The 14,049-nt window shown below is 40.7% G+C and overlaps 1 protein-coding gene across 4 annotated transcripts in view; it reads left to right on the forward strand.

The window, feature by feature from the left end:
* LOC105479814 (nuclear receptor coactivator 1) overlaps positions 1–14,049 on the forward strand; it is a 161,876-nt gene extending 147,827 nt beyond the window's left edge. Inside the window, exons 19-22 of one of the 4 annotated variants that reach the window (XM_071076296.1) lie at positions 1,187–1,370; positions 5,842–5,931; positions 11,581–11,637; positions 11,726–11,865. In XM_071076296.1, coding sequence (XP_070932397.1) covers positions 1,187–1,370; positions 5,842–5,931; positions 11,581–11,625 — 319 coding nt within the window. In that variant the 3' untranslated portion in view covers positions 11,626–11,637; positions 11,726–11,865. Of the gene's footprint in view, positions 1–1,186; positions 1,371–5,841; positions 5,932–11,580; positions 11,638–11,722 lie in introns of all 4 variants that reach the window. The other 3 variants (XM_071076295.1, XM_071076293.1, XM_071076294.1) reach the window with 3 other exon arrangements.

Below are 14,049 nucleotides of genomic sequence, written 5' to 3' on the forward strand. Positions count from 1 at the left end.
GTGTCAAGTTGAATTTACATGGAGTTTATTGCTTACTATTCTACTTCCTAATAGAGACTGATTTTACAGTTGAGATCTTTGGCATAACAACAGTCCAGAACTTGGCCGTGAAGAAGGAAGTCAATAAAACAGGCTCTCTGAAAAACATAAGTGCTTACGTATTTTTCTTCCTAGAAAAGACATGAAGCTATGTTCAGGCCTGGTAAGACCTTGGAAGTCTTTAAAAGGATTGAATTTGCCACCTAAAAACATTTGGTTATATACATCTGGTTTCCTCTTAATTTGTAGCATATTGAAAGCGACCACAAGCTAAAACATTGAGAAGTGACAACAAGCTAGGATATTGAATAAAGGCTCTCAAATTTTAGTGTGCCTGAGTAGTTAAAGATGGATCTTTCTATACTCACCCCTGGAAAATGTGATTCACCAGGGTTTGAGTAAAACCTGGGAGTCTTGATTGTCAATGAGTCCCAGGGTATTCTCTTGTAGATTATCTCTGCACTACACTTCAAAAAATTTATGCCACTTCACTGGCACAGATACAATAAAACCAATTAGTAGGAAACAATCTGAACTGCACCATTTGACAGCACCAAATAATAACCCATGCCATACTTCATTTATTCATCAGATATTTACTGAGTGCCTGCTATATGTCACGTGTTAATAGAGACAAGAAATACGTGGAACAAGATACCATCATTCCCCTGAAGTATTAAGTGTAAGAGGCTATACAAGCAAATACAATATAAGGATGCTGTCTTTGAATCATTCATTCCTGTGCTAATTCATTCAGTGAACATTTGTTGAAGATCCATATATATATATATATGCCAGACACTTTGCTCAAATAGGACATTCTCTGTTTAGATAGGTAAATGTCAGTTACCTAGAAGATTTACTTACATGGAAAACTTACTTTCTTAATTATTTACCTGATTGCAGCCTATCATCTCTGATATTATGCCAGATAATTGTTACTTAAAATGAGTTCTTTTCAGTTATTTAATCCCTTTTGTAGACTTCAGAATGTATCTGAATTATATTAATTTTTATATATTTTAAGAAGATACAGTCATGCTTGCAATTTACGGATGTAACGTATTTTATTTGGAAACAGGATCTAGTAACATTATCCCTTGTTCATGATCAGTGGATGTAATCTGGATTGTTTTTGAGTTTACAGTGTGTTCAGTCAAGCTGTCCAGAACCAGCCCACACCTGCACAGCCAGGAGTATACAACAACATGAGCATCACCGTTTCCATGGCAGGTGGAAATACGAATGTTCAGAACATGAACCCAATGATGGCCCAGATGCAGATGAGCTCTTTGCAGATGCCAGGAATGAACACTGTGTGCCCTGAGCAGGTAAGTGGCACAGCTGGCACACTTGCCACACTACATCACAGTTCATTATTCTGAGGAAAATCAGGTATGTTGACAGTTACTCATCAGAAACAGCCACACTTCTTTATTTATTCTTTCCCACTAACTTTTAATAATTACTGGCTCTTAAGATACACAATGAAAAATTTTGACAGACTTTTTTTTTTTTTTTTTTTTTGAGATGTATCTCACTTTGTCACCCAAGCTGGAGTACGGTGGTTCAATTACAGCTCACTGCAGCCTTGACTGCCCAGACTCAAGGGATCTTCCTACCTCAGACTCCTAAGTAGCTGGGACTGCAGGCACATGCCACCCTGCCCAACTAACTTTTTTACTATTTGCAGAAACAAGGTCTCACTATGTTGCCCAGGCTGGTCTTGAACTCCTGGGCTCAAGCGATCCTCTTATCCCAACCTTCCAAAGTGCTGGGATTACAGGTGTGAGCCACTACTCCTGGGCCTTGACAGACTTTATAAATAAGATTTTAGTTTCATGAGATTTTTAGTTTTTTAGATTTATTAAACAGTACATGGCTGGACGTGGTGGCTCATGCCTGTAATCCCAGCACTTTGGGAGGCCAAGGCAGATGGATCACAAGGTCAGGAGTTTGAGACCAGCCTGGCCAACACGGTGAAACCCCATCTCTACTAAAAAAAAAAATACAAAAATTAGCTGTGCCTGGTGGCATGCACCTGTAATCCCAGCTACTCGGGAGGCTGAGGCATGAGAATTGCTTGAACCCGGGAGGCAGAGATGCAGTGGGCTGAGATTGCGTCACTGCACTCCAGCCTGGGCAACAGAGCAAGACTCTGTCTCAAACAAAAACAAACAAACAAAAAAACAGTACATGTAATATATTGTCTTGGAATACTCCCTTATATTTTGAACACATTTTCTTCATTTCTACCTTTTTTAATTCAGTTAGCATTTATTCAGTACTTACTGTGTACAAAGATAGCCTTGTACATGCATATGTACAAGTTGGAGAAGACACAACATGAACAAAGGGTCATTTTAATCATAGGACAAAACAAGTGTGTTAAGAGATGGGTCATACGTGTTTCTGTCAGATGAGGAGTGTATGCACAGTTGACTACTGAGGGCTTAAAAGAAAAAAGCCCTGATCAAAAAAGCCATTATGAAAAAGTTGCCTAAACAGAATAGAAAAAAAACATTCAAGATTGGTTATCACAGCATGACCTAGGCAGGATAGGGGTTGAAAGCCTAATTAATGTTAAGGGGATATTTGTGTTATATTTAGAGAAGTAATGTGGTACTTTTTGGATATGTTTCATGCCATCTAAGTGTGTGGAATTTATCCTGGAGCCTCTTACAGATTTTTAGAAGAGAATGACTAAATTCAAAACGATATTTAAGATTATTGGAATAACTCCCTATAGTTGCTATTCTCGTTATTCGTATCGGTAACCACATAGTACACCATAGTAAGTAGGCTGTTACCATGCAGCCATCATTTATAGCAAATCATAAAAATATATAAACACTGATTACCCTTTTTATCTTCAAGTGATATAATATACACCTCTATACATGAGGTGATGTAATATATGTATGTATAGAGGTATAATATAATGTATAGAGGGGTATATAATGTATAGCACCTCATTACAGTTTATTTCTATTTTGTCCCTCCTGTGCTACTGTCATCATACATATTATATCTATATATGTTCTATTCCCTGCAATTTATTATTTTTTCTTTAGTCAATTATAAATTATAAGTTTATAAATTCTACTTATAAATTTATAAATTAATTATAAACTATAATTGACTAAAGAAAATTTAAATAAAACCTTTTTTTATATTTACCCACATAGTCACCACTTTCAATTTTCTGCGTTCCTTTTTGTAGTTCTAAATTTCCATGTGGTATTATTTTCCTTCTGCCTAAGGGTCTTGCTTTAACTTTTTTTTTTTTTTTTTTGAGATGGAGTCTCGCTCTTTAGCCCAGGCTGGAGTGCAGGGGTGTGATCTCAGCTCACTGCAACCTCCACCTCCCAGGTTCAACCGATTCTCCTGCCTCAGCCTCCCAAGTAGCTGGGACTACAGGTGCCCGCCATCACGCCTGGCTAATTTTTTTGTGTGTATTTTTAGTAGAGATGGAGTTTCACTGTGTTAGCCAGGATGGTCTCAATCTCCTGACATCATGTTCCGCCTGCCTCAGCCTCCCAAAGGTGTGAGCCACCGCGCCCGGCCTTGCTTTAACATTTTTATAGTGCAGGCCTGCAGCTAATGAGCTTTTCTATGTCTGAAAAAGTCTTTCACCTTCATCTTTGAATGTTCTTTTCCCTAAACTCTAGCTTGGCAGTTTCAGCTTTCAGTACTTTAAAGATGTTGGTCCACTACAGTATTGCTGATGAGATATCTGCTGTCATTTTATCTTTGTTCTTCCATATATGATTGATGTTTTTCCCTGTCTAGCTGATTTTTAAGATTTTTCTCTCCCCCACTGGTTCTAAGTAATTTGCTTATGATATGCTTTGGTGTATTTTGTTCATATTTCTTATTCTTGGGGTTCATTGAGCTTCTTGATTCATGACCATATAATTTTCACTAAATTTTGGAAAAAATTTTTGTTGTCATTTTTTGGTTTTTTATGGTTTTTTTGAGACAGAGTCTCACTCCATCACCCAGGCTGGAGTGCAGTGGCGCAGTCTCCACTCACTGCAACCTCCACCTCCTGGGTTCAAGCAGTTCTCCTGCCTTAGCGTTCTGAGTAGCTGGGACTACAGGGGTGCACCACCACACCCAGCTAATTTTTATATTTTTAGTAGAGATGGGACTTTGCCATGTTGGCCAGACTGGTCTCAAACCCCTGACCCAAGATGATCCACCCACCTCGGCCTGCCAAAGTGCTGGGATTATAGGCGTGAGCCACCACGCCCAGCCAAATTTTGGAAAATATTGATCATTATTTCTTCAAAAAATTTTTGTCACCATCCTCACTCCTCTCCTTCAGAGACTTCAATAGCGTGTATAATAGGACACTTGAAATTGTCTCACATTCACTGATTCTCTAGGTTTGGGGGGCTTTGGGGCAGTGGGATGAGGTTCAGTTATTTTTTTCTTTGATTTTAGAACATTTATATTACTGTAGCTTCAGGTCCACTAATTTTTTCTTTTGCAATATCTAATCTGTTTATCCAGTGTATTTTTCATCTCAGACACAGCAGTTTTCATATGTAGCAGTCATATTTGGATCCTTCTTATATCTTCCATATCTCCAACATATTTTTCATATCTGTTCAGTCTTTCCTCTTGTTTCTTAAACAAATGGAATATGGTTGTTACAGTAAATGTCCTGATATTTCTCACCTATCAGTTCTATTATCAGCATCATTTTTGAATTGATTTCAGTTGACTTTCCTTTTCATTATGCATCATATTTTTCTGCCTCTTTGCATGCCTGGTAATTTTTTATTGGATGCCAGATGAATTTTACCTTGTTTATATTCCTACAAATACTCTTGAGCTTTGTTCCAGGAAATGGTTAGATTACTTGGAAAGTTTGATCCTTGCTTTTTTGTTTACTGTGACCAAAGCAGTATTTTTTCTAGGACTAATTTTAACCTTACCACCAAGGTAAAGCTATTCTAATATGCTACATGATACTACGTGAATTATGATGTTTTCCACTCTGGGGGGTGAAATCAGGGCCTATTCCCAGCCCTGTGGGGACTGCGGGAATTGTTCCGTGTCATCTATTCAGGTGATTCTTTCCCCTGCCTCTATAAGCTGATTAGTACTGAGCTGCAGACTTGAGAGCCACTGCAGATCTATTCCAGAACTCTCTCTGATATTCTGCTCTGAGGATTCTAGCTGCATCCCCTTAACTCAGGGAGCCTGCCAGCCGCTGCCTGGGTTCCCTTTCTCCATGATACAGCCAGAAGTACGCTCCAGGCAATAGGCTGGGCAGTTGCCACAGTAGGGACTGCTGATCACTGTCCTTCATTGCCTTTGTCTAATGTCTTAAGTGCCTTTGTTTCACATGTTTTGTCTGTTTTTTTAGCTGATTGAGGCAGGAGGATAAGTCAGATCCCTGTTACTAAATCTTGACCAAAGTGTGAGTCTATCACCAATTAACATATGTATGTGTGAATTAACTTTTTATTAAAGTATCATATATAAGAATATAGAGAAAAGTGTACAACTCAATGGATTTTCACAAAGTGAACACACCTGAGTACCACTCAGATCAAGAAACAGAATGTCATCAGTACTCCAGAGGTTCTCCTTGTGTCCCTTACACACTCTCCACCCCGACATGGGGGACTACTATCCTGACTTGTAACAACACAGTTAATTGCTAAGCTTTTCATTTTTGCTGTGCTGCTCTTACTTTTCTGTCAGTGAGATTGTTTTTCATTGAAGAATTTGGTTTTCAGCTTAAACAACTAGCTTGTAATTTGATCTTATATTTATCTTTAATAGATAAACGATCCCGCACTGAGACACACAGGCCTCTACTGCAACCAGCTCTCATCTACTGACCTTCTCAAAACAGAAGCAGATGGAACCCAGGTCAGTAAGGAAATTCTAAGCCCAGAGCTGTCAAATGTACTCTAGATACACAGAGGATTGTGTAGCATCATTAAGAGCCTGACCTTGGGAGTCAGACCTGGATGTGAGTCCTGGCTCTGTTCTTAGCCGTGTCGTCCTGGGCATGTTATGGAGCTTTCCTGAGCTGCTGTATAACCACAGAACTAACATGACACCTGCTTATAGGATTGTTGAGAGGATTCAATGAGATCAGTTCAGATAGTTTAACTCAGTGCTTAGGATAAAGTGATCACAAATGATGGCCACTAATTGTTATTTTGTAAATAAGCACAGTGCTAAAAACTCATCTGTAATCAGAGTACCTCAGAAGATCTCAGTAAATTCAGACAAAACAGAGTGCCTGATGTATACTTCACCTCCTAAGAAGTATGTTTCAAAACAGCATAAACAGCAAGGGTGGCCACTTTCCTATATTAACCTAATTTAGAAATTTTGGAGGAAGGGCTTAATTCACTTTTGTAACTTTGTTTGAACTTTAGTCTCTGTCTCTCTTTTTTTTTTTTTTTTTTTTTGAGACGGAGTTTCGCTCTTTTGCCCAGGCTGGAGTGAAGTGGCGTGATGTTGGCTCACTGCAACCTCTGCCCCCTGAGTTCAATCGATTCTCCTGCCTCAGCCTCCCAAGTAGCTGGGATTATAGGCACCCGCCACCATGCCCGGCTAATTTTTTGTATTTTCAGTAGAGACGGGTTTTCACCATTTTGACCAGGCTGGTCTCGAACTCCTGACCTAAGGTGATCCACCACGCCAGGCCGAACTTTAGTCTCTTAATAAACATTTTTAACACAGGGATTATGCCACAGATGGCAATAGGAAGACACACAATATATGTTCCATCAGCATTAGGTGAACTGTGGGGAGAAGTGAGGAAAGGAAACTTCATTTGTGAAATGCTTGTGGTTTGCCAGGCACTGTGCTATGCACTGTCTACATTATCTCATTTAAGCCTCACTGTAACCCTATGAACGAGGTAGTATTCCTTTTCTTCACAGATGAAGAAACTGAACATGAAGAGGTTTAACTACATGTACCATTCACAGTGCTAGAAAGAGGAAGAGCTGAGGTTCAAACCCAGGTCTTTCTACTGCCAGAGTCCACACTGTTTCTGCCATACCAGTTAGGGACTCCTGAAAGATAAAACACATCAATATATGCACATAAACTGTCACTTAACCAAAGAAGGCAAATTATTAAATTTGTTACAAGTAATGAAGCATAAGCATTCAAAGAAAGGAGAAATTGCTGAGATGGTCAGAAGAGCATTTTTGCAAGAGATAGAGCTGAACTGAGCCTTGAAGGACAGTTACCAAGGCAAAGAGAAGGAAAAGGATATGGTAGTTGTTGGAGGCTGGTGCAGACGTAGATTGAGAAGTAGAAGGAACTGGAAGTAGAGGCCACAGAAACAGGGAAATAGTAATATCTTAGCATAGTCCTGGGAAACCAAATCAACTAAAAGGGTTTATCATAACTATTCATAGGAATTAAAATTGGTAAAGTGGCTTGGGGAAAATTTCCAGAGGCCTTGAATGCTAAACTAAGGGATTTGGATTCAACCCTGTGGACAGAAGAGTCATCCCTGAAAGGGAACATCGATAGAAGTCCTAGCGTAGACTTCATCTTGGGAAGAAGGTGAAGGAAGATGTATTGGCCAGTTGAGAAGGACAAAGATTAGAAGACTGGGTTCACAGTCTAAGCATTAGGAAATAGGACCTGAGTCCTCTCAAGGTAAAGAGAAGGCATTTTGGCCGGGTGCGGTGGCTCACACCTGTAATCCCAGCACTTTGGAAGGCTGAGGCAGGCAAATCATTTGAGGTCAGGAGTTTGAGACCAGCCTGGCCAACATAGAGAAACCCTGTCTAAAAATACAAAAATCAGCCAGGCTTGGTGGTGGGCACCTGCAGTCCCAGCTATTCAGGAAGTTGAGGCGGGAGAATCACTTGAACCCGCAGGCAGAGGTTGCAGTGAGCCGAGATCACACCACTGCACTCCAGCCTGGGTGACAGAGGGAGACTTCCACTCAAAAAAAAAAAAGAAAAGAAAAAGAAGAGAGAAGGCATTTTAAGATCTGGGAGCTGGGCGCGGTGGCTCATGCCTGTAATCCTAGCACACTTTGGGAGGCCGAGGCAGGCAGATCACAAGGTCAGGAGATCGAGACCATCCTGGCTAACATGGTGAAAACCCCATCTCTACTAAAAATACAAAAAAAAATTAGCCAGGTGTGGTGGCGGCACCTGTAGTCCCAGCTACTCGGAGGCTGAGGCAGGAGAATGGTGTGAACCCGGGAAGCGGAGCTGGAAGTGAGCCTAGATTGTGCCACTGCACTCCAGCCTGGGCGACAGAGCGAGACTCCGTCTCACAAAAAAAAAAGATCGAGGAATGAAGAGTCTTCATTCACCAGGTGTTTGTGAAAGCCTCAAACCCACAGAGACATTACTGGGCAGCTTGACAAATTAGTTACACCCAAACGACCATGTTCTAAAGTTCCAAAGCCCTGCCATGAAACAGTATTTCAACTGAAGTAAAAATTATGCCAGAAAATCTTCAGAGGTTAGGACTCAGCTTTCACATCAATCTTCTCACCTGGAAGAACTGAAGCTTCTTTTGTGTCACACTTTGCGTATCAGAGAAGTCATGACAAATATTAAGAAGTCCTTTGTGGGCTGGTCTAAGACACCTATTTTTAAACTATTTTAAGCAATAGTTTAAAGTGGCTGAAATGGGTTTTAGAGTTTGTTTAGTCTTTTCAGTTTTCTCTAATTTCAATAATACACTTTTTTTTTTTTTTTTTGAGATGGAGTCTTGCTTTGTTGTTGCCCAGGCTGGAATGCAGTGGCGCAATCTCGGCTCACTGCAGTCTCCGCCTCCCAGGTTCAAGTGGTTCTCCAGCCTCAGCCTCCCAAGTAGCTAGAATTACAGATGTCTGCCACCACACCCAGCTAATTTTTGTATATTTTTAGTAGAGACGGGGTTTCACCATGTTGGTCAGGCTAGTCTTGAACACCTGACCTCAGGTGATCCGCCCACCTCGGCCTCCCAGAGTGCTGGGATTACGGGTGTGAGCCACTGTGCCTGGCCAATACACTTTTTTTTTTTTTTTTTTTTTTTTTTTTTTTTTTTTTTTTTGAGACAGAGTCTCGCTCTGCCGCCCAGGCTGGAGTGCAGTGGCGTGATCTTGGCTCACTGCAAGCTCCGCCTCCCGGGTTCACGCCATTCTCCTGCCTCAGCCTCCCGAGTAGCTGGGACTACAGGCGCCTGCCACCTCGCCCGGCTAGTTTTTTTGTATTTTTTTAGTAGAGACGGGGTTTCACTGTGTCAGCCAGGATGGTCTCGATCTCCTGACCTCGTGATCCGCCCATCTCGGCCTCCCAAAGTGCTGGGATTACAGGCTTGAGCCACCACGCCCGGCCACACTTTTTTAATTTATTTGAGACAAGGTCTTACTCTGTTGCCCAGGCTAGAGTACAGTGGCACCTTCACAGCTCACCGCAGCCCCAATCTCCCAGGCTCAAGTGATCCCCCCACCTCAGCCTCCTCAGCAGCTGGGACTACAGGCACACACTACCACGCCCAGCTAATTTTTTTTAATTTTTTATAGAGATGGGTCTCACTATGTTGCTCAGGCTGGTCTCAAACTGCTGGCCTCAAGTGATCCTCCTGCCTCAGCCTCCCAAAGTGCTAGAATTAGAGGCATGAGCCTCCATGCCCACCCTAGGCTATCTTTTTAAAAGTTGTATTTTTAAAGAAGCAGAACTTTCTAGTTTGTTTCATCATGCCTTTATCAAGAACTTTTTAAGAATTTGGGTACAAAAACACCTTATGCTCTGCCCCAGTGTTTCATATGTAGAAACATAAACATGAAATTTTATCTGTTGACTTTTTTTAAAATCAATGCCTAAAAAAGAACTATAGTTTGTGATCATGTGAAGTTTCAGTGGTAGAATTTTCTTTCTGTTGTGGCCAGTCATGAAATCTCTACTTGCTCCAGTGTTTTTGTATTTACCAGACAGCAGCTGGGGAGTGAGTTAGACAGAAATATAAAGACAGATGTACAGAAAGGGAGAAGAAAAAGATGAGGAGAAGAGGACTGGAGGAGTAATGGGACTAGCTGTACTGCAGAACTGGCATAGAATGGGGAGGAGGTAAGGCAGGAGGGAACAAGAAGAGAACCCAAAGAACAGAGGAGTGGGAAGAGGGATGGCAGGAGGAGGTAAGACAGGAGAGAACAGGAAGAGAACCCAGAGAACAGAGGCGCGGGAAGAGGACTGGCAGGGGGATCGTTGACCTAGGAAGAGAGGAAGGCCTGGTGAAGCTCTGAAAGGAAAGAGTCAGAATGAGACGTTACAGACCACAAAGGCAGGGCGAGGGCACAGAGGCAGCTGGAGAGCAGACTGGGTGCGTTGGTGTGTTATAGACACAAGAGAAAGAGCCCAGAGGAGGCAGTAACAAATGGGAGCATATAGGGACTAGAAGCCACATTTGGGAAACTAGGGAAAGGGGAAGAGAAGGAGAGAAAAGCAGTGCAAATCTAACTAGAGATTTGATTCCTTAGGCACTAGGAAAGCTCAGCTTGGGGGCCGTCTGCCTCATCTGAGAGGGAGGAAAGTGGAGCTGTAAATGGATTAAGAGGATAGGAGACCAGGGGACAGACTGATGTCCAAATTTGATGCATATGACATTTGACATTTGGCTAATGAAGGTTGATGGAAAACAACTTTTATTCAATTAGGATAGAAAAGTTTTCAAAAAAGCTGAGTGTAACTAGCATGAATTAGTGATAAATGACAAAAAAAAAAAATACACCACTAATCTAAACTACTTTATGACCTATCAAACAGGAGACACAAGTTTATCAAAAAGTTTGAGACACTTAGATGCCTTAGAAGGCGTCTCCATTCCTGGTCTGGAACATTCACAAGTATGGTATTAGCCTTAATCAGTTCTACGAACAACTTTTTAGTAAGGCTGGTTGGTAAAGACTAACTTCTGGCTTTGTTTTCCCAATAGAATATGCTAGAACTGTGCAACTTTAGACATTTTTAAGGAGTAAGTGTATTGTTACTGAAAGTAGTGAAGGGAAAATTCACACTGTTCTCAAGGCTAGTGGACGTACTGTTATTTTTAGCTCATGTGTTTAAATGGATTGTCTGTCGGGAAAAAAGTCAAATATAAAATTGTTCTAATGATAATTTGCTGTTATTCTAAAGCCAATATGTGAAAGAGCTGTGTAATAGTATATTTAAATACTAAAAAATCTTTGGACATTAACCTTAGATGCTGATGTCCTATTGAGTTGTGGTTTCGTTTTGCTAATACTGGTTGAAAGCCCTTAATTTTTCAGTGACGTCATAAAGATTTTCTATCCTACTGAAATCATCCATAGAATGGTTTTAAACCAGTTTTCTAAATATCACGTATTTTTTAAAACCTATCACTGGATACCCAGACTCTGAAACTGGGCTTCTCCCAATCTTGGCAACATTAGCAATGATACTCACTTTCAGTATTGATGGCAACCCTATAGGAGGCGTGACCATTCCAATTTTGATTTTATTTTTAAAGTGTGAACTTTCCAGAACCCTGAGCAAAATGAGTGCAGCGATTTTCTTTTTGTAGGACAAGAAGACAGAAGAGTTCTTCTCTGTGGTGACTACAGACTAGAGGAATGCTCTAGTGAGTTTCCACTTCAAGTAGTACCCACTCATAAGCCGGGGGGGCAGACCCTTCTGTCTAAACACATCTTTTATTTGTGTTCCAGCAGGTGCAACAGGTTCAGGTGTTTGCTGACGTCCAGTGTACAGTGAATCTGGTAGGCGGGGACCCTTACCTGAACCAGCCTGGTCCACTGGGAACTCAAAAGCCCACGTCAGGACCACAGACCCCCCAGGCCCAGCAGAAGAGCCTCCTTCAGCAGCTACTGACTGAATAACCACTTTTAAAGGAATGTGAAATTTAAATAATAGACATACAGAGATATACAAATATATTATATATTTTTCTGAGATTTTTGATATCTCAATCTGCAGCCATTCTTCAGGTCGTAGCATTTGGAGCAAAAAAAAAAAAAAAAAAAAAAAAAAAAAAACAAAAAAAAACAGGAGTTTGCTTTTGTCGGGAGATTGAAAGATGTTTTTGTTTCTTTCTTTGTAAAGGCCTTGGATATTGAAAAAATACCAAGGCAGAACAGTTGGACAATCTATTTCTTGAGCCAAATTTAATTATTCTTATTTTTATAATCAGTCATTGGCTTCTTATCTGGATGAAGGCTTTTGGAGGAGAACCAAAACGACAAGTTCCAAGAAGAAGATGAAGCTCCGCCTCCGCCACTCAGTCCCAGCCCTGCCCAGGAAGAAGGGCCTGTGGGGCTTTGCCTGTGCCCGTCCACCAAAGGCTGTCACCTGTCTCGAAATCAGCAGCCCTCCCCATCCCAATCCCAGGCAGCTTGTGTGTACAATCAGCTTCTCTAGCAACTCTGTATCTGTTGGCTTCAAGAGAGTATTTTGCCTCCACATATGTACCCCTTCTCCTTTTTTTAAAGATGGATTTAAACCAAGATGCCTCCAGGAAAGAGGGCGAAATGAGTATATTCACAGAGGAATCCAAAAAATACAGTTTGGGGGAAAATGCAATAATTTTTGATGAGATGGGTGAAGGACAAGAAGTGAGTTCTGTCAATTATTGTAGATACAATATTCTGATTAAATCTGGAAAATAAAAGGCAGCCTGTTTCTTCTGCTTTTATTGTATTAACAGCTGAGGTAGGCTAAAGTTATTTAAAATAAAATTAAATTTATGATCCAAGTAGCTTATTTTTCCCTTTAAATCTCATTGTAAATATATTTGATTTATTGTAGAAATTGATTTCCTTCTGTTTAATTTTATGCTTTTATTATACTCTTGATTTTTCTAAATTTGTGTGTGAAATATAACATTGATTGAATTGCAGTTACATTTGGTTAGTAATATTTCATTATTTTAATAACTGTGATGCCATGTATGGATTTACTTTGGGGTTCAAATCAAAATGTCACTGCCAGAAAGAGCTGTTCCAGCTGATCTAGAGCATACTGCCCTAGAGTGTCCCTGGGATCATCTGAACAGAAGTACACAGGCTACTTGTACAGAGAAAAAATTAATACTCAAAGGAAATCTTCATTTTTTAGATTGACTTTGGGAATTTGAATTTTCATCAGTGCAAATATAAATTTCTCTATCCTGCTCTGAGGCTAATTGGTACCATATTTTCCCTTTGTGTCTTGTCACTCTGCCACATCCCATCTCATCCTGGCCTCTGAGTCAAGAACCCAGTGAACTGACTTTCTAGTTCTAGAAGTTCCGCTGCAAAGCCAGGAAAGCTTGAGAAAGGTATTGTGGAAGAAGCAAAGGTAGACCCCCATCACTGACCTTTGTCTGCATTCCTGGGCCTGTGAATGATGACAGCACCTGACATTCTGCACCAGCTACCTCTGCCTCCATGGCAGAGAAAAGGCCATAAGAACAGTGGAAGAGGAGCATGGACTCAGACTTCAAGGAAGAAGCCATTTCCCCAGGTCCTTCCTTCTGCATCTCATCACCCCTAGTTACAAATAACTCCACTGAACAGCATCTATTCAGAAACTATACCGAATAAAAAGATTGGTGGAAGGGCTCATGTGGTTAGCAACTATGAAACAGAAATAGGACACTCAGTTACAAACATTATCTCCTTTAGTTTTTCAGAAAATGCATCCCTGATTTCATTCATTTCCAGCTTGAAAGCCAGCCATATTATCTAGTCCCTACCAAACTGCTCTAGGAGGTCATTTCCATTTTGTTGGTGATATTTAGACGCGCAGACTGCAGGAAGTTCACCTTTAACTTCAGCATTCCAGATGAAGTTTCCTGACTCAGTGCTTTTGCATAAGGAACTAGAAAAAAAAAGTGGTAAGGAAAATTGGAGATGCTAACATCCTCCCCCATCCCAACTGCACCTTAAAATATGCATGTCACCTTCAAGGTTTTATAATTGCACTGTTTGTTTTATGTATGTACAGATTAAAATTATTGCTACATTTGAGGAAAATAAAATTGCTTGCTTCTATGTAA

This window comes from Macaca nemestrina, chromosome 13, assembly GCF_043159975.1.
Source record: "Macaca nemestrina isolate mMacNem1 chromosome 13, mMacNem.hap1, whole genome shotgun sequence".
NCBI classification, from domain to species: Eukaryota; Metazoa; Chordata; class Mammalia; order Primates; family Cercopithecidae; genus Macaca; species Macaca nemestrina.